This window comes from Antechinus flavipes, chromosome 5, assembly GCF_016432865.1.
Source record: "Antechinus flavipes isolate AdamAnt ecotype Samford, QLD, Australia chromosome 5, AdamAnt_v2, whole genome shotgun sequence".
NCBI lineage: Eukaryota > Metazoa > Chordata > Mammalia > Dasyuromorphia > Dasyuridae > Antechinus > Antechinus flavipes.
The window spans coordinates 218,194,777-218,212,044 of record NC_067402.1 but is presented as its reverse complement, the minus strand read 5'-3'; the positions used below and the strand labels follow the sequence as shown (position 1 = coordinate 218,212,044).

The window sequence follows — 17,268 nt, the reverse complement described above, 5'->3', positions numbered from 1 at the left end:
TAGAAGGGGCCCTTGCTTCCTGTCTGGGTTGCAAGTGGAATTTTTAAACACGAATTGAGCAGATAATCCCAACAGCCTACTTGAGGCGGCCTTGGCTGGAAGGTATGGGCCATTCTCCCCATTTTGTGGATGAGGAAAATGAGAATAAGTTTAACTTGCCCAGGGGTCATGTGACCAGTGGGTCTGTGAGGTGGTACTCAAACTCAGTCCAACACTCCCTAGCAAAGCTACCCTGGTCAAATACTCTGAAGAGTTTTTCTTTTAGACTGAACTACTGTGATATGAAGGAAAAAAACCCAACTATTCTCACCCACCAGAGATCTCTAGGGCTTGGGGTTTGCTGAGTTAGCAAAAGCCACATATGCACACAGATGCAAAAAGAGAAAGAAACATTTATAATTTTATAGTCACAACAAGCTCTTGCATTTGTGAAAAAAAAGTTACAACATGCAAAAACAGGCCTGCTCTTGTGCTATCGTACATGAAAAGTCATCCACATAATTTTACTTGTGTAGACGCAAAGCCTCTGTCTACAAGGTGTTCTTTCATTTTTGAAATCTGGGTGAAACCCATACCAGAAACCAACTGAACAGACCCCTTTTCCTCTTCTCTCCATCCCCTACCTCAATATCACCAGAATATCTTGAGCTAGCTCCTTCCAGCTCGTCACTTCAGCCCCAGACAACAGTGCAAATATGTGATCGTGTCTCTGTGTTTCTGCACGTGGATCCTTCGTCCACAAATTGCAGGAGGGACCATTCTCTGTGCCCTCACACCTGTGCCCTTCCCCCACCCTCACCTGCTACACCTTTTCATGAGGAATGCTTGTGCCTCCTGCCAAGACTGGCATGTGCTGGCGTGTTTGGACTTTTGGTTTGTAGACCAACCTTCCCTTCCCATTCAGGAGAGGCAGTGTGGGAGAGTAGGAGAAGATCTGCAGTGCTCTCAGCAGACTCCTGACAAAGCCCTTTTACTCTGATGGACGGTGGGTCTATCAGCTGAAGGACAGGGGACTGCTCATTATGATAGTCCTAGGAAGGGTGGCTGGGGAAGGTGCAGAAATCATGGACAGAACTCCAGACCAGAGCAGGTTCCATCTCCAAAGGTTGGTGAGAACCTGGGGAAGTCTCAAAGGCTAAGAAGAGAAAGGATCTCCCAGAACCCCCATTGCCTCTAGGGTCCCCAGCTGGGATTGGTGCTTAGGTCTAGATGGGAAGAAGGTGTCAAAGCAGGCTGCCCGTAGTGAGAGGTGGACATAAGGGACGGGATTGGCAGGGGCCCTGGCACTTCTTCCAATTGCCCCTCCAGGAGAAGCTTGGTCAGGTCCTGATCAGTTGGGGGCAACAAGACAGGGATGTCTTCACTCCTTATGGAAGAACAATCAAGAAATGCAGTTGTATTAAGGGAAAGTTCACTCCTCTCATCTCTTAGCTGTAGTTCTCCCTCCTCTTTTCCATCTACTTCCTGCCCCTTTCACAACTGTGCCTCCATCACTAACCCTTCTTCCCCATCCTCCATACTCACCAGTTTTCTAAAGGAAAGACATGTTGCCCTAGCCCTTCTTCTTCCCTCATGGTCACATCTGAGCAGACCATGGAGTTAGGGTTGTGGATTGCTGGATCCCTGGGTGGAATCAGAACCCTTTGGTGATACAGAAGGAAGCAAATAAGGATCTGGTTTTGGGGGATAAGATGTTCTTGCTCAAGTTGAAAAGAGGGGGATTCTAGTGTATTTGTCCCTGAAGATCACATGATCAGAGAGTTAGAGCTGGTTAGTTAAACTTTAACCCTAGTTATCTGGAAAGGTCATCTAATCCAACCCTTAATTTACAAATCAGGAAACAGGCTCAGAGAGATTTAAGTCACTGTAGTAATGTCAGCATTGAGCAATGAGCAGAGGATTGGGGAGAGGGAAGTAGTTCGCACAACAATTCTATTACTTACTGAGGATGTGCTTGTTCAAAAGACATGTTCAGTTGACTCATTCTAGGAGGCATCAGATCCACTTGTAGGGAAGATCTGCAAGCAGAAGGTGGTCTGAGAAAAGGGGAGGACACTATTAAAGAAGGGAAGAGAGTAGGAAGGAAGATGTGTAGCAGAAGAGGCACTGGATTTGGAATCTGCCATTTTGATCTAATTCTATCATCCCCTGTGACATTTATCAAATTATTCATCTTCTCTAGACCTCAGTTCCTTCACATTCCAGATAAAAGGCATTGGACTAGATGTCTCCAAAAGCCCTGTAATCCTCAGTCCAATGATCCCATGAATAGCTAACTGCAAAAGGACTGGATGATCTCTCAAGGTCTCTTTCAGGTCTAATCTACTATGATTTTCACAATTTTATCCTCCCCAAAATCTTAATCAATGGATATTGAGTAGCTACTAAATGCATAGGACTATGCTAGGTATAGGTTCCATGAGATTTTAAAAAGAGAAGATACACTTCCTTCTTTAATGGAGTTTTCATTCTATTAGAGGAGAGAAGATAAGGATACTGATGAAAAATTAAAAGTGAACATAATAAAAGATGCATCCCAAAGCCTTATGTAATCAGTTACATGAGCAATAGATGTTACAAGAGGCCAGAGAACAAAGAGGAGCCTGGGGCCTGGAGAATAAATAGCAAAATAGTTTTCTAGTTCTTGCCTCCATTCCCCTATTCCAATAGTAGATCCTTTTTAATTTTGTTTTATTTTTGAGACTGGGTCTCCCTATCTTTCTCAGACTAGAAATATAGGGATCACTTAAGGGCCCCCTCCAGAATGCTGGAGATTTAATTTGTTGTTTTTTACCTGGGCTGGCTTACCCTCTTTAGGTGGCTTGATGTCTATTCCCCAACTTCTCCCCAACCTAACTCCAACCGTATTGGTTCCAGACTTAGTGAGGACATCTAATTAGCTATTCCTAGTGTAGTTTAGAACTCTCAAACTCAAGCAATCCACCAGCCCTAGTGTCCCATTAGCATGCCCCATCATGCCTAGCTATAGTAGATCTTGATGATAAAAAAAAAAAAAATCAGAATCTTCTATTCCCCATTGGACATGATCAAGTAACTTCTCTTAGATGGGTTAGACTTACTCTTGGAAGTTAGTCAGCATTTCATGGGACTCCTCCAGTGGCTGTACATGAAACTGAGACTGTACAGGGTGTCCTGGGAATACTGGGGTCCTGGAACTGAGGGATAGAAAGGTCATCTGAATCATAGTCCATCTCCATGATCCAGTTATTATCCCTCCAGGGCAGAGTGCATCCATTGCATTGAAAGAAAAACTGAGGAACCTAGTCAGATATTAACATACAGACACCCTCCCCCCATATATACCCACTTTCTCCCCTTAACAAAAGTAGTCATTATTAGCTCCTCAGGCTCTTCATACCAATAAATTATTCCCATGAGCCAATTGCTTGTCTTCATAGAGGCAATAATGTGGTGGAAAGATAGTTGGGCTTAGTGTCAGGAAATCTGCCCAGAACCCAGGCTCCCAACTGTAACTAGTTTGTGATCATGGACAGATCATTTAATGCATTCTGGGTTTCTGATCCCTCATTTGTAAAATGGGGATAATAATCCATTTTCTGTTTCATAAGTTACTTGTAGGAAAATGTTTTATAGACCTTAAAGCATAGTGTCAATGTTGTCAATGTTAGTTGTCGATTATTTTCCCCATACTATCCAAAGAAATGCTTACACCCTTTCTGATACGAACTGTGTAGTAAATGGCTCAGGACTGGGTTGAAGGTCATAGGTGGACATCATGGCAGGCATCTGGCTCTCCAGAATAGGTAGTGGCTGGTCCCTGAATGAATACAGGGAGACAAATATGTGAAAATGTGTGGGTATCACAGACCTGGATTCTGGTCCCTTTCTTACCCTACTCACCGCTCAACAGTCATTTTGATAGTAGCTGGGACATATCCCCTGCCGTCCTTGCCCATCTGTTCCGCTACAGTGGAAGGAGAAAAGAGAAGAGATTGGAAAATCAGGAAAAAGCCTGGCAGGATAAGATGGGCCTAGAATACAGGAGAATTGGGAGATGGGAGAAAATTGGGGAGGAGGATAAGGAGACTAAAGAAACAGAGGCTACAAAGATAGGGTAAGAGAGAAAGAAGTAAAGGGGAATGGTAAGAGAGGATGGGAAATTAGGGTGATGGCAGTGTAGGTAATTCACAAGCAGATGAGAGGAGATGGAGATGAGGGGTTAAGACAGGAAAATAAACAGTAGGTAAGGAGCTAGAAGTAGGTAGCTAAGAAATAGGAAATGTAGAAGACACACACACATCTTTTTATTCCTTCCTATTATTCTAAATTTAGATATAGTATATAAAAGTTCATATATCTATTACTATTTTACTATCTTATAGTATATATATATGTATATGAAAAATATAAACATATATGTATATGAAAATATGTACATATATGTATATGAAAATATGTACATACATATGTGTATATAAAATATGTCTATATGACCACATATACACAATACATATATATGTATACACACACACACACATACACACATATATACTATAGGATAGTAGGAAGGAAAGAGTAGAAAGTGTACGACTATTTATGTGTGTGGGAAGGAAAGGAAAAGCATTCTAGCTTACGCTTGTAGTGGCTCCGAAAGGCCTCATCTTTTGGTTTCTTTGGGTAGAGGTTCTTAAGCTGAGCTAGGTCACGAATCCGGTCCCCTAAAGATCTAATGGATAGATCCTTTGCAGAGAATGGTTGGATGTTTTCAATCTGTGGCGTACCTAGGATGAGAAGAAAGACTTTAAGTCCCTTCAATCCAGACCTTCTCTACTAATTCTTGCTCCTATTAAAGATCCCTAACTCAGATCATGAAGTCAAGAGGAGGGTGACTCAGGTGTCTCGAATCCCGACATTTCTGAGTTTATATTGTTAAAGTACACACAGAGAATGGAAACCAGGCCCTATGACATAGGTGTGAATAGTCCCAAAGGGAGAGAGAGGGGCTCCTTGATTTTTGCTCCTTTAGGAGCACCTTGGGAAGATTTGGGGGACAAGGCCCTGGGTTTGGTGGTAATGTCCTGGGAGAGGTGAGGGGGCTTTGAAGGATTGAGAGCCATGTGGCTCATTTTTACAGAGAGCAGAGGAGGAGATGGGGGACTACTCAAGGTTAAAGAGATCCATGAAACAGCAGGAATAGCAGAATCATAGGGGGGTTTCTTTACATGGAAAGCCTCTGGCCAGGAAGGAATTCTATGTGGCCAGGCAGGGAATCTGAGGTAACGTTACCATCTTGGGCCCGAATGATGTGTGCAATGGTAATGCCCCCAATCTCCGAGTCACTGAATCGAAGGAGAAAAGTACCGTCTGGTTCACCATGGAGCAGGTTGTTGACATACTGTTTGCTGATGAAGCCAATAATTAGCCTGGGGACCAGGGGATGGAGAAGAACGATCAGAAGCTGGGGGGAACTGGGGATCCCAGGAAAGAAGGAAGCTCAGAAGAAAGGGATTCTGGAATGCCATCGACCAGGAGCAACACACCTGTCGGACCAGTAGCTGCGCAGGCAACGCTTGGTGAGATCCAGGACGCCATCAAACCACTGCCAGAATGTGAATCCACGGCCAAGGAGGATCTCCTAGGGGAAATGATGGGGGGGGGGGGGGAGGGGAGGGGAGAAGAAGAGGCAGAGAGAGGAAGAGAGTGAGAATGAAGGCACAGAATTCGGGCCCAGTCTGAGCACAGTCAGAAGGCAAAAAGCATAGCACAAGAGTGGACAATCATACAAAAATACAGGCTCTTTGGCAGTGGAAACAGAAGGGCCTGCAGACAGAAGATCTGAGTTCAAATTCAGCCTCAGACACTAGCTGTGTAACCGTAGGCAAGTCACTTAACCCTGTGGGCCTTAGTTTCCTCACTTGTAAAATGAGCTGGAGAAGGAAATGGCAAACCACTCCAGTATCTCTACGGAGAAAACCCCAAATAGTGTCACAGAGTAGGACACAACTGAACAACAATTTAAAGCACAACAAATTTGTTTCCTGCTTTACTTTAAATCCATTTCACCTTCAGTCCATCAACAAGCATTTTATTAAGCATTTGCTATGTACTGGGCATTGCACTAAGTGCTGGGGACTCCTTGCCCTTAAGGAAAACATAATATAGAGAGAAAACATGAGGTTAAGAAATCATTGTTATACGGCTTGCTGTGCTCTCTGGTACCCATATGTCCCTTATATAGTAAGAAACCACTCTATTCTGGGCTTTGGTTTCTTCATCCCCTGAAGGACATAACCTAAGTGCACTAAAGTCCCACAGTTCTCAATATTATTCTATGAACAATTGATCAGTGGATTTTCCCTGTGCTTTTCTTTCTCCAGGTTGAACAATCTCGCTTCCTTTCACTTTTCCTTGTCTGATCTGTCTTCCATACTTTTCATTTTCCTTTTGTTTCATCTCCAGTCGTGCTACAGTTACTCCAGCATATCCCTATTAAAAATTATCATCCAAATCAATCAGATGCCTTGATATGAGGTCTGGCTGCAGCAGAAACCAAAGGAATGATGTCTTCCAGAATCTTGACCCAGTAAGGTCCACAGAAGGGTTGTGGATTCTTTTTAATATATCTTATGAGTTGACTTTTCTTGTACAAGGACACAATATAAATTGTCTTATTTTCAGCTTGTGGACAGCTAGGAACTTGAGATCTTTCTCTTTTATGCTTGCTGAATCCTTAGTGCATTTTTTGGTTTCTGACCCTCAGTGAAAGAATAGAGTGGGGATGGGGAGGATTCTACATTCATCCCCAATGAAAGTTATTACTATCTGCTTCACAGGGTTATTATGAAGAAGCTTATTTGCCAACCAGTTATGGAAACGTATGCATTATTATCCTGATTTCCAGGCAGGGAAAGGCGTGGCATTTCCCCAATTGGTCAAAATAATTTTAAATCACATCTTTTCTTCCTTTGTCTCAATAAGAGGTAGCATGTCAGTTTAAACAAAGGGGCGGAACTTAGAGCAAGAATCTGAGCACCTCAAATACCATCTCTGCTATTAAGTAGCTATATGCTTTTAGACATGCTATTTAACCCTATTGGATCTCAATTTCAAACTATGTAGTCCTCCCACAGAGCATGGCCAGAAACACTCCCACAATAAAATATAATTGGGAAATATTTAACAAAAATAAATAAAAATACAATAAAACATAGATAAATGTTAATTAGTGATTTTAAGTCAATACAGGATTCTTATGTGATCCCAGTTCTGTTTGAGTTTGACATCACTGGACTAGAAGACTAAGATACCTTTATCTTTAAACTGATGCTCCTCCTATAACCATCTGCAAATCCAAAGATCAGAGTGGTCATTCTCTTATTCTAGTCATTCACATTTCAAAAGTCTATGCTTTCACTGAAGTGGGCATGTCCTTCACCAAAGCAAATAGCAATCCTTCTAGACGCCTTAATATACTCCATCTTTGTGTGTTTTTGTACACCTAAAACGGTAGTGGCTAACCTTCTGATAATAAGTTTTTTCACACTTGGCCAGACTTGGCTTGAAATAGTAGCCTATCAGTTGGGATAGTTCTAAACTCCAAGTTTTTCCAACTAGGAGGCGCCTGCCAAAACCCAGACTTTCCAGCACAACCTTAAGAATCCCATGTCAAATAAATCTTGGACCTAGAGAAAAGATGAGAAAAATATCTTTCTCCTTTTTGTAGAAAGCTTGAGATCTATGGCTGTGGAATGCTATATACATTGATAGATCCATCACTGTATTAGTTTTAATTAACCATTTTTCCTTATTATGAGGAAGGGATCATTGGGAAAGAGAGAAAGTATGTATCCAGAAAGGATTGTGATGTAAAAAAAAAAGTCATCAATAAAACTATTACTAAACTTTTTAAAAGAAATCTAGAGTAACTTCCAGCCATACTATTTAACTGGATGCCTAGTCATTAATGAAGCTGATAAGTAAGGACTCCAAAACCAATTAATTCAAGACCTTAATCTAGTGTGCTTTGGGGGGATCTGGTCAGGGCATCCAAGATGGTTGAAATAGACAGGAGTAAAACTGGTTTGGGAGAGACAAAAAGCATTGGAAATTTGGGAAGGTTGTGGCTATCACAGAGCTGCCAGGGGCAAACACATTTTTATTTCTTGTCTACATTATTAATACTTATTTTAAAATTTATTTTAATAAAATTTTATTTTTCTACATTATTAATACTTTAGAGGATCTCAGACTTAGAGTTGAAAAGGATCATTCCTTTAATTTCTCTCACTTATAAGCAAGAAAACGGAAGATGATGAATGACTTGCATATAAGTATTAAAAATAAGGATCAGGATTTGAACCCAAGACCACTGCCTACATGCATTCTTTCCATTGCCTGAGGATAGTAGATTTCCTTACATTCTCTTCAGAGGGTGCTGGTCTGAAAGATTTAGTATTTCCCAAGGTTCCTGGAAAAAGGATCTAAGAAGAGAGAAAGGGACTGACCTTGTTGAACTGTGCCCATGACACAGTGCGGTTCTGGAAAGCTTCCATATTAAGACTGTTGTCATTAAAAATCTTCTGGGCCAGAAAGAGGAAATGCTCAGGGAGCAGGCCCTGGCTTGTCCCCACCTCTGCCATGAATTTGAGGTTTAAAGTTTCACACATCTTCTCCCAGGGTACCCTCTCAGCCACCATGAATGGTATCCGGTCCTTGGGGAGCCGAGATTGGAGGGTAGAAAGGAATCAGTCAGGGAAAGGGCTCCCAAGCTCTGCCTCCTCAGTCTCTCTGGCTTTCTGTTTCTCTTTCTGTTTCTCTGTTTCTTTCTCTCTGTCTCTTCGTGTCTCTTTCTTTGTATCTGTTTCTGTCTGTCTCTGTCTCTCTGTCTCCCTCTCCCCACTTTGTCTTTCTCCTCCCCCTCCCTCCCTCTACCTTCTCTGTCTTTCTGTGTGTGTGTCTCTCTCTCACTCATTGTCTTTCTCTGTCTCTCTATCTGTGTCTCTCCCTCTCACACTGTTTCTTTCTTTTTTATTATTAATATTAAAGCTTTTTATTTTAAAAGCATATGCATGTCTAATTTTTCAACATTGACCCTTGACAAACCTTGTGTTCAAATTTCCCCTCCTCTTTCTCCCCCTCCCCTAGATGGCAAGTAATCCAATTTATGTTAAACATATTAAAATACCTATGTTAAATGCAATATATGTATACATATTTATACAGTTATCTTGCTGCACAGGAAAAATCAGATCAAAAAGGGAAAAAATGAGAAAGAAAACAAAATGAAAGCAAATAACAAAAAGTGAAAATGTTATGTTCACACTGTTTCTGATTCTCCCTTGACCCATTCCTGCAGCCCCTCCCACAGACCCAAGACACCCTCACTCACCATCTCTGAGAAGGCATTGTCCCATAGAATAGTGGCTTTAGCATTATTGTCCTGGTTCCCATGGACAATGACAACCAAGGGAAGGGATAGAGCCTTGGATAGAAAAGTAAGATGGAGGGAAAAGCTTCCTTAGTGGAGAAGGTCATAACTGAACCAACAATTGCTTCCTTCCCTGGTGTGGTCTTTTTGGGGGTGGGGTGGGAGGGAAAGGTATTTCCTGAGACCTTTGACCCCTTTCAATCTCTTTAATGTGGCCCAGATGGGAACAGAGTGGCATGATGGAGAGAAAGTGGGGGACAGGGCTGATATTTCTGGTAGAATCACAGAGAAGATGGGCATCTTGGTAGAAGGGAGACAAGAGCAGAAGGGAGTCTTGGGAAAGCCAAAATGATGAATAATGGAGGAAGACCAAGGGCTAGACTATCCAAGATCCCTGGGTTGAATGTCCCAGCAATTACCTGAAGGTGGAAAGTGAGATTGTTGGGTCCTAGAGTGAAACTGGTAGAAAAAAGGACAGCGCACTTCTCTTCTGTTACAGATTCTGTGCCCTTCCGTTCACAGCGCTTGATCTTCTTCAGTAACTGAGATAGCAAGGGGGCATTTAAGGCAAGAAGGGAAGAGTAGGATTAGCTCTTGCAAAGTGTCTGTATCCTGAGCCCTCTCTCTGATGGGCCCCTCTGGAGGGACTGCGTGGAAGACCTTCCTCTCCCTGGCCCCCCTCTCCCCTCCCACCAAGCTCCTCACCAAGTTCTTAAAGAGTGCAGAGCAGCAGTTCCCTGGGATGCTGTTCTCCAGAGGCACCGTGTTGTTGGTGATTTCTCCGGTGCTTTCCCTAAGGAAGGCAGAGGTAGAGTTTTAGGAGAAAAGTGATTATACACATGAGAATATATTTGGTCTGGTTCTGGTCTGGGTCAGATGGCTCAAGCCACTTCCAATTTTCCCATTTCAAATCTGTGTCCCCATTTCCAGATTTCCCAAAATCAGTGAGTTAAAAGAAGCCCTTGCCCTTTATTTCAGAACAGAGCTGTCCTTCCTCCTTGTGATTAGTGAAGGTCCCTTATCTCCCCATCTGGAGCCAGTCTCATTGTAACTGGCACCCCATCCCTCCATAGTCCTCGATAGACCACACGCAGGAGCCCCCCTCTCCTGGGAAGTCCCACAAACCCGATCCCTTCACTTACACCCCGGCCCCTGACCCCTGGGGATGATTCAGCTCCCTGGCCTGCTTCTCAGTCACCATATCTGCCCGGACCAGGGGTGTCTTGGCTGGAGTTCCCAGGAGCCGAAATCCCAGAAGAAACCGAACCCCAGCCTGGAACTTGGTCTGTGTCTTTAGCACCTGGGGAGGCTGCTTCTCTACCAGGAAGGACCTGTAGGAAAGGGGCCAAGGAGATACTAAGGCGGGGGAGTGGGCCTGACCACCACTCCCCTGCTTGTTTCCCCCATAGGACCCAGATCCTCCTTGAGGTGACTCTATCCAAAATACCCCCCTCCTCCCCTGGAGTTTGCTCTGCACGATGCGCTGTGCTGAGCGGGAGTAAGAAGGGGACAGAATGGGGGATCCTGAGAGCCTATGGTGAATACCTGGTAACCAGAGTCTGAAGGACATCATCCAGCCGGCCGTTCAGTGCAGCCTGGACACTGGGCTCCAGCTCCCCAGCGGCCCCCCCCACCTCCTGCTGCAGTTGGGAATAAATGTTCACCAGATTCTCACACCTGGGGCCAGGGACAGGAGGGGTGTCAAGGAGTTCTCACTTCTGAGCACCCTGCTCCAGCCATGGGCTGGATCCCCATCGACTAACTCCATCTCTCCCCTCCAGTCCCTTTTTGTGCATCCCCCCACTCTAGATCCTTGCTTTCTCCCGCTCCCAGCCTAGGGGAATGGCAGAAAAAAATGAGTCATTGTTAGAAGTTCTGGGGGTAGGGGCAGTATAGAAGGGCTCAGGACTAGGGGGAAGAAGCTCTGGGGTAAAGAGCAGGGACTCTAGGGCAGGGTCCGGAGTGAGAGGAGAAATTGTTCTGGGAGTCAAGAAAGTTGCCATTGGCAGGGAGGAAGGCCCTGGGGTGAGGGACAGATCTCCCCTCTGGCTTTGCCTTGTCTCTTGCAGAACCCCTGAACCAATGCTCACAGATCCAAGTATGACTTTTTCCACAGCCTTCCTCCACCTGACTTTCCCCCCCAAGTCTCCTCAATTCTGCCCACATCTCTCACCACCTCGCGATCCAAGTGCCCTTCCCGTGCCACTTCTGACCTCTCTTGAAGGGATGCAAGGCTCTCATCAAAGGGTGCCCCGTTCCCTGCCAGCTGCTGCTGCCGCTTCCAGATCTGGATCTTCTTCAGCACCAGGGCTTGGGCCCCCTCCAGCTCCCGGACCGTCTCTTGCAGTAACCTTGTCAATGACTAGAGTAGGGAGAGGCAGGAGAAGGTTTGGAGACACCGATGTCATCATCATCCTAGTCACCATCTGCATCCCTCACCCAGCCCATTCTTTATCTGCTCCCGCACTAATCAGGTCTTCTTCACTGTGAGGCAGTCAGGCCCAGGGTTGGCAGGAAGTCATATAATACAATCCCATACCCCGAGCAGGTGATCATCTGGCTCCTGCTTGAAGTCCAGGTCCCACTCCCTTCTCCCCTTCTGCCATATTGTGAGTTCACTGTCCACCCCCTCAGGCCCTCATTTACCTCACTGGAACTTGTTCCATTGGTTGGTTTCTCTATCATGTTCTGTAGACATGCTGGAGGGACTGAGGTATGGAATAAAGAATTTAGAATCAGTTAGAATTGGGGGGCAAAAAGAGAGATGCCATCCCCGTCCTTATCACCTGCACTCACACCGTCAGGACTCCCAGGGACTGAAGCTGGCACTGGTGAGCTTTTCCCTTTTTACCTCCTCGGGGTCTTAGCACCTTTCCCTTTACCTTGTCCTGGGTCCCTTCCCTGCTGCAGGGTCTCCCGAAGGGCTCTGATATCTCCCACATGGTGCTGCAGCCTTCGAAGCACCATATTAAACTTGAGCTCCTCTTGCTTCCAATGGAAAGTAAGAGGAAGGTGATGGAACTGTAAGAAAACAGGATGTCAGGAGGACCCGGCACTCATTTTCTCCACCCTCAGGTGACTGCCTCTCTCCCTTTCTTAGCCCCTCTCCATGCTCTGGAGACATACACCTCTGCCTTCTGCTTTGGCCTGCCACATCTGACTTGCCATCCTTTCTACTGAATTCAGGTGCTCTTGCTGTAGTTTCCATGGGACAAGGGAGCAATGGGCTCCAAAAATCCCCTTTCAAACCTTCCATCTCGAGCCTCTAACCCTCTTCTCCCAGTAGTATTTCCCACAAACCATCCCTCCCTTGCCATCTTCCTTCAATCTGACTTTGGAACTTCCTCTGCTTCCAGGCCAATTTATAATCATGCTGGTCCTAAGGCTCTGGGTTTCTTACCCTGGAGGTGAGTTGAAGGACAACACTTTCTTCCACTCCCTTCCATTTCTAGAAGCTAAGCTCAGGACACTTGAGTTGAAGGAGTGGGATTGCAATACCTGTTCCATGACTGCTACTTTCTCTCCTTGTAAAATCTGCCGGAAAGTGGCCACCAGCTTCAGGGGGTCTCTCTGGTATAAACTCTGCAGAGGCAGTAAGGAAGGGTTGGTTGGACCTGATCTGGACTCTTGTCATTCTCTTCCATCCCTATCCTGTTCCAAATACACATAGCCCACCACTAAAACGTCCCAGAGAAACAGACACTTTTACTGCCTGTTTTAGGCAGTAGTGACTAATGCCATTTCAAGCATTAAACCTGTAACTGGCATTCCATCCTTCAATGTCAAATGTTTAGACTTCTGCCCTTCAGTCCCTAGCCTTTGTTAAGTGGCATGTAGGCAGCAAGATGTCACAAATAAAGTGTAGTCAAGAAAACTTGAGTTCAAATCCAGCCTTGGACTATAGGCAAGTGATTAATCTCTATATGCCTCAGTTTTCTCAAATGTAGGGTGGAGATAATAATAGGACCTATCAAAAAAAATTAAAAACAAAACAAAATAATAACAGGGCCTATCTCCCAGAATTGTTGTGAGGAGCAAATAAAGTTATAATTGTAAAGCACTTTTTAGCATTATGCCAAGCACATAACAGGTACTTAATAAATATCTGTTCCATAATGTTTTTACCATGTTTAACATATATTGGATTACTTGTCATCTAAGGGAAGGGGATGGGGAGAAAATTGGAACATAAGGTTTTTCAAGGGTCAGTGTTGAAAAATTATCCTTGCATATGTTTTGAAAATTAAAAAAACACCAAAAAAGAAAGAAAGACCATAAATAAATATATCTTCCCTTTTCCCCTTGTCTTATATCTCCCTGTCCCAATTCTATGAGAGGCCCACCTCTATGTTATTGATGTGCTGCATGGTTGTTCTTCCTTCTCCTTGTTCTCCAGCTGCAGCCTTCAACTGCTGGACAGTTTCGGAAAGCAAGGCGCTAGCTATCTGGCAGGAGAAGGCATCAGAGCCACCTAGGAACTCCCTAGGAGAGAGGACAATCTTTTGAACAGAGCTCCTTACTACCCCACTCCATGACTTCCCACCAAGTGAGAGCTGTTTAACTCACCTCCCTTTCAAAATCTCCAATTCATCCCCTCATCCTATGTGTCCCCCCACCTGCTTCTTTATCCCCAGAACTCCTCCTGTACTTTTGTCTGCTGCCACTATCCTTGTTTCCAAATCTCTCAGTAATCCCTGAATCCTTTTCTCCTCACTCCCCAACCAGGACTGACCCTCCTCTCTATAGCCTCAGCATTTCCCTTCTTCACAGAATCCTCCCCTCTTGTCAATTTATACAATTCCAGTTGGACTTTCGCAAATCCATCCTCAGAAATCTGGGGAACCTGGGGTGAAGGGAGGGAATCTGCATGAGAATTTCAAGGACATAGGGGAGATAACTGAAAGAGGGTTATACAAGACTCACCAGGGTTGGTTCTCCAGCCAATCCCCCAGGAGATGCCTTAGTCGTTGGGGAAACTGTACAAATAGCCCCTGGAATTTTTCTGGGGGCATCTTGGCAACTAGACTCCAGAGAGACATAGTCTGAGGATTAGGAGGTTGGCCTGGAAATGGAAAATTGAAACCATTATTAGAGGAGGAAACTCTTGAGTCCCAACATCTCTTTTTCTGTTCTATTTACATGCCTTCCCTCTATAATTTCTAAGTCAGAGGCATGAGTCCCTACACCTTACCCACTTACCTTCTTTCTTCAATCAGCTTTTACTGATGGTATTTTTCAAACTATAACACAGATTGCCTGCCCATCCTCATAATATAATTTCTGAGAAAAATGAATGGTTTAATTAAATTAATTTTTTTTAAAATTTCTGGCCAGTAGGAGCAAGGGGACTATGAATGAAAAAAGGGGAATGAAGAGGATAGTTCTGATGAGAAGAATGCAAGATGGAAAGGAGGAGATCTAGGAGAGAATTAGAGAAAGAGAAAAGAGGAGAGAAAGAAATATCTTTTGGAAAGAAAAATAAAAAGAGAATAGAGAAAAAGAATGGGAGAAGGAAATAGAAAAGGAAAAAGATAAAGGAAGAGAAAGAAATAGAGGGACAAAGAAAAAGATAAAGAATGAAAAGAAGATAAAAGGAAAGATAATAGAGAAAAAATGTGAGAAAAATGTTAAGAAAGAAGGGAGAAGAAATAAAGGTAGAAGAAGGGGGCTGAAGAAGAGGAAAAGAGTTAAAAATCAAGGAGTAGAGGTGAAGAAAAGGCAAGATAAAAAGAAGAGGGAGAAGGAGAAATTAAGTGCACTCTCAAAAATTTCTGAGCAAGCAATATTAATGGGTGTAGGTCAGTAGTTCCCCACAGACCTCTCAGTTCATATTTCTGACATGATTTCCACCTCACAGGTGGGTGGGAGGAGGAGAATGGAAACCCCCAAATGATGAAGTCAAAGTTGTTACTTAAGGGTTCTCAACCCCATCCTCCAAAAAAATCTCAGTCCCCCTTCTCTGTTCAGCTTTCTGTGAAGTGACTGTAGGGATTCCTACTAAGAGTCTTTCCATCTGGAGATCATCCTGAATTAAATCTCCCTAACCCCTCCCTTTCCAATGCTAACACTTTCCCTCATTAAGATTTTTTCCCTTTGAGTCCAATCTCCTGGGTCCTTGTATATCTCTATGGTTCTGAGCTGAAGCTTTTCAGAAAAACTGATTAGAGGATATTCTAGCGATGAATGAGGGCTCACTACTCCCCCTCCCCAACTACTCCAAATTCTCCACCTGAACAGGAAAAAGAGAAGGGAAGATTCTCACCTCAAAAACCAAGGGGACCTATTATCTTTCCCAAACATGCAAGGAAATTAAGCATTTTGAACCTCGGCCCGTTGATTATCTCCAATTAGGCCCATCTCTAGGTTTCTAGAATCGGTCAAAAGAGCTATTAGCCCCACAGTCTGATTTGGACCCATATCTAGGAGTCAAGGTGTTTTGGGGAGCTCAGATGAGTTAACTGAGTTCAGAGAAATCTCAGTCCCTTCAGCAGTCAAGAGGTTGGGGTGGGGAGGGGGGAAGAGAAACAGATAGGAAGGGGAAGCAGTGAATTTGTATTAATTAGGGAAATTCCTCCCCCTCCAACCATGAGGTCTGAAGCCCTTCCTCTAAGTCATAAATTTCCATCCTGACCACACCCCCATGGCTGGGAGCTGGGGTTAGGGGCGTCAGAACTTTGACAGGGCCTCTTCCCCTTGTTCTTGGCATCGACTCTCTTTGGTAAGGGTACTGCTCTCCCTCTCCATTCCCTGAAAGGGGGGAGGAAACCTTGTACCCCTTCCTCCCACCACTATGACGCCTAGAGGCACTACCTCAAGGGGTGGGGAGAAAGACTCGGGACGCCAACCCTGGTACAAACCTAAGGAGGATGTAAGAAGCTTTCTAAAATCAAAGAATATCCTACCACCCTTAACTGAAATAGTCCCTAAGAGTCCTAGTATCTCCCCCCTTCCCCAGGGCATTCCCTAGGGGCAGGGAATCTGAGAATCTTCCTCCCCATTTAACCTCCCCGTTCCCAAGTTGGGGTGGAGGGCAAATCAGCCCCAAGAATAGCCTCCAGCCCTCCCCTCATCAGATCCTTCCCCTCCCCCTCACCTTTGGCAACCCCTTTGGTGTCTTCTCCCTCTCTCAGTGGACACTGCCAGGCCCCATGGGCTTGTGACTCTGTCCAGCGAGTTGGGGGGGCCTCCCTTGTTAGGGTACCCCCCCTTGATTAAAAACCCCCAACTCTTCCCAGGTCTTCCTCTTCAGTACCAGCCACGGCGGCTTCTGCCTGCAGTTTCCGGCTTCTCTGCTTGTCTTGGGTCCCTCCCTGGATCTCTGACGACAACAGAGAAGAGAAAGTGTGCCAGAGGAGGAAGAGGAAGAAAGTGGGTGTGTGTGTGTGTAAAAGGGGGGATCCCCCTTTGGAAGTCCAATTTCAGGTCTCTGGGGGCACACTCATGGCCCTCTCTCGACTCTCAGGTAGAATAAGGGTCCTCACTTTCCCTGTTTCCTGACTGCCCTCTTCCTCCCCCCGGCCAGCCCCCAGGGGCGGAAGCCGCCAACTTGGTCTCCAGGGATTTGCTCCGATAAGAAACTGGGGAAAGTTTCTCCCTTACTCCCCGCCCACCGCACCCCCGGTCAAGCTCTTGGCTTCTGTCAGGGAAGGGTTAAATACATCTTATACCCTAGTTTAGGCGTAGCCCCACCCTTCAGACTCTCAGCTTCTCCAGGAGGGGGCGCTATAGAACAGGGCAGCCGTCGGGATGGAGACTTTTTTGATCCCCAACACACGCACAACACCCATCTCTCTGAAAACCGCGGGACCGCTGATTGCACAGAAGGCCTCGCTCGGTGAGGAGAGCGTGGGCTAGCCACT

The 17,268-nt window shown here is 44.9% G+C and overlaps 1 protein-coding gene across 5 annotated transcripts; it reads right to left on the bottom strand.

Annotated features, from left to right (window-relative positions):
* Positions 1–372: 372 nt before the first annotated feature.
* Positions 373–16,986, bottom strand: STAT6 (signal transducer and activator of transcription 6). Of its 5 annotated transcripts, none has more exons than XM_051963305.1 (22): positions 16,503–16,986; positions 14,333–14,471; positions 13,753–13,891; positions 12,908–12,991; positions 12,292–12,430; positions 12,056–12,117; positions 11,623–11,771; positions 10,955–11,086; positions 10,552–10,740; positions 10,115–10,202; positions 9,829–9,951; positions 9,371–9,463; positions 8,487–8,693; positions 5,523–5,617; positions 5,269–5,405; positions 4,617–4,763; positions 3,883–3,946; positions 3,692–3,799; positions 3,081–3,176; positions 1,944–2,018; positions 1,525–1,623; positions 373–1,366 (listed from the first exon to the last, which is right to left on the bottom strand). In XM_051963305.1, the coding sequence occupies exons 2-22, from the start codon at positions 14,446–14,448 to the stop codon at positions 1,174–1,176; spliced, it is 2,535 nt and encodes an 844-aa protein (XP_051819265.1). In that variant the 5' UTR covers positions 14,449–14,471; positions 16,503–16,986; the 3' UTR covers positions 373–1,173. The 5 variants fall into 5 exon arrangements, with proteins under 5 accessions (XP_051819265.1, XP_051819264.1, XP_051819263.1 ...); XM_051963304.1 differs by having other exon boundaries at positions 1,944–2,036; positions 16,503–16,985; XM_051963303.1 differs by having other exon boundaries at positions 1,525–1,641; positions 16,503–16,984.
* Between the last annotated feature and the right edge of the window lie 282 nt (positions 16,987–17,268).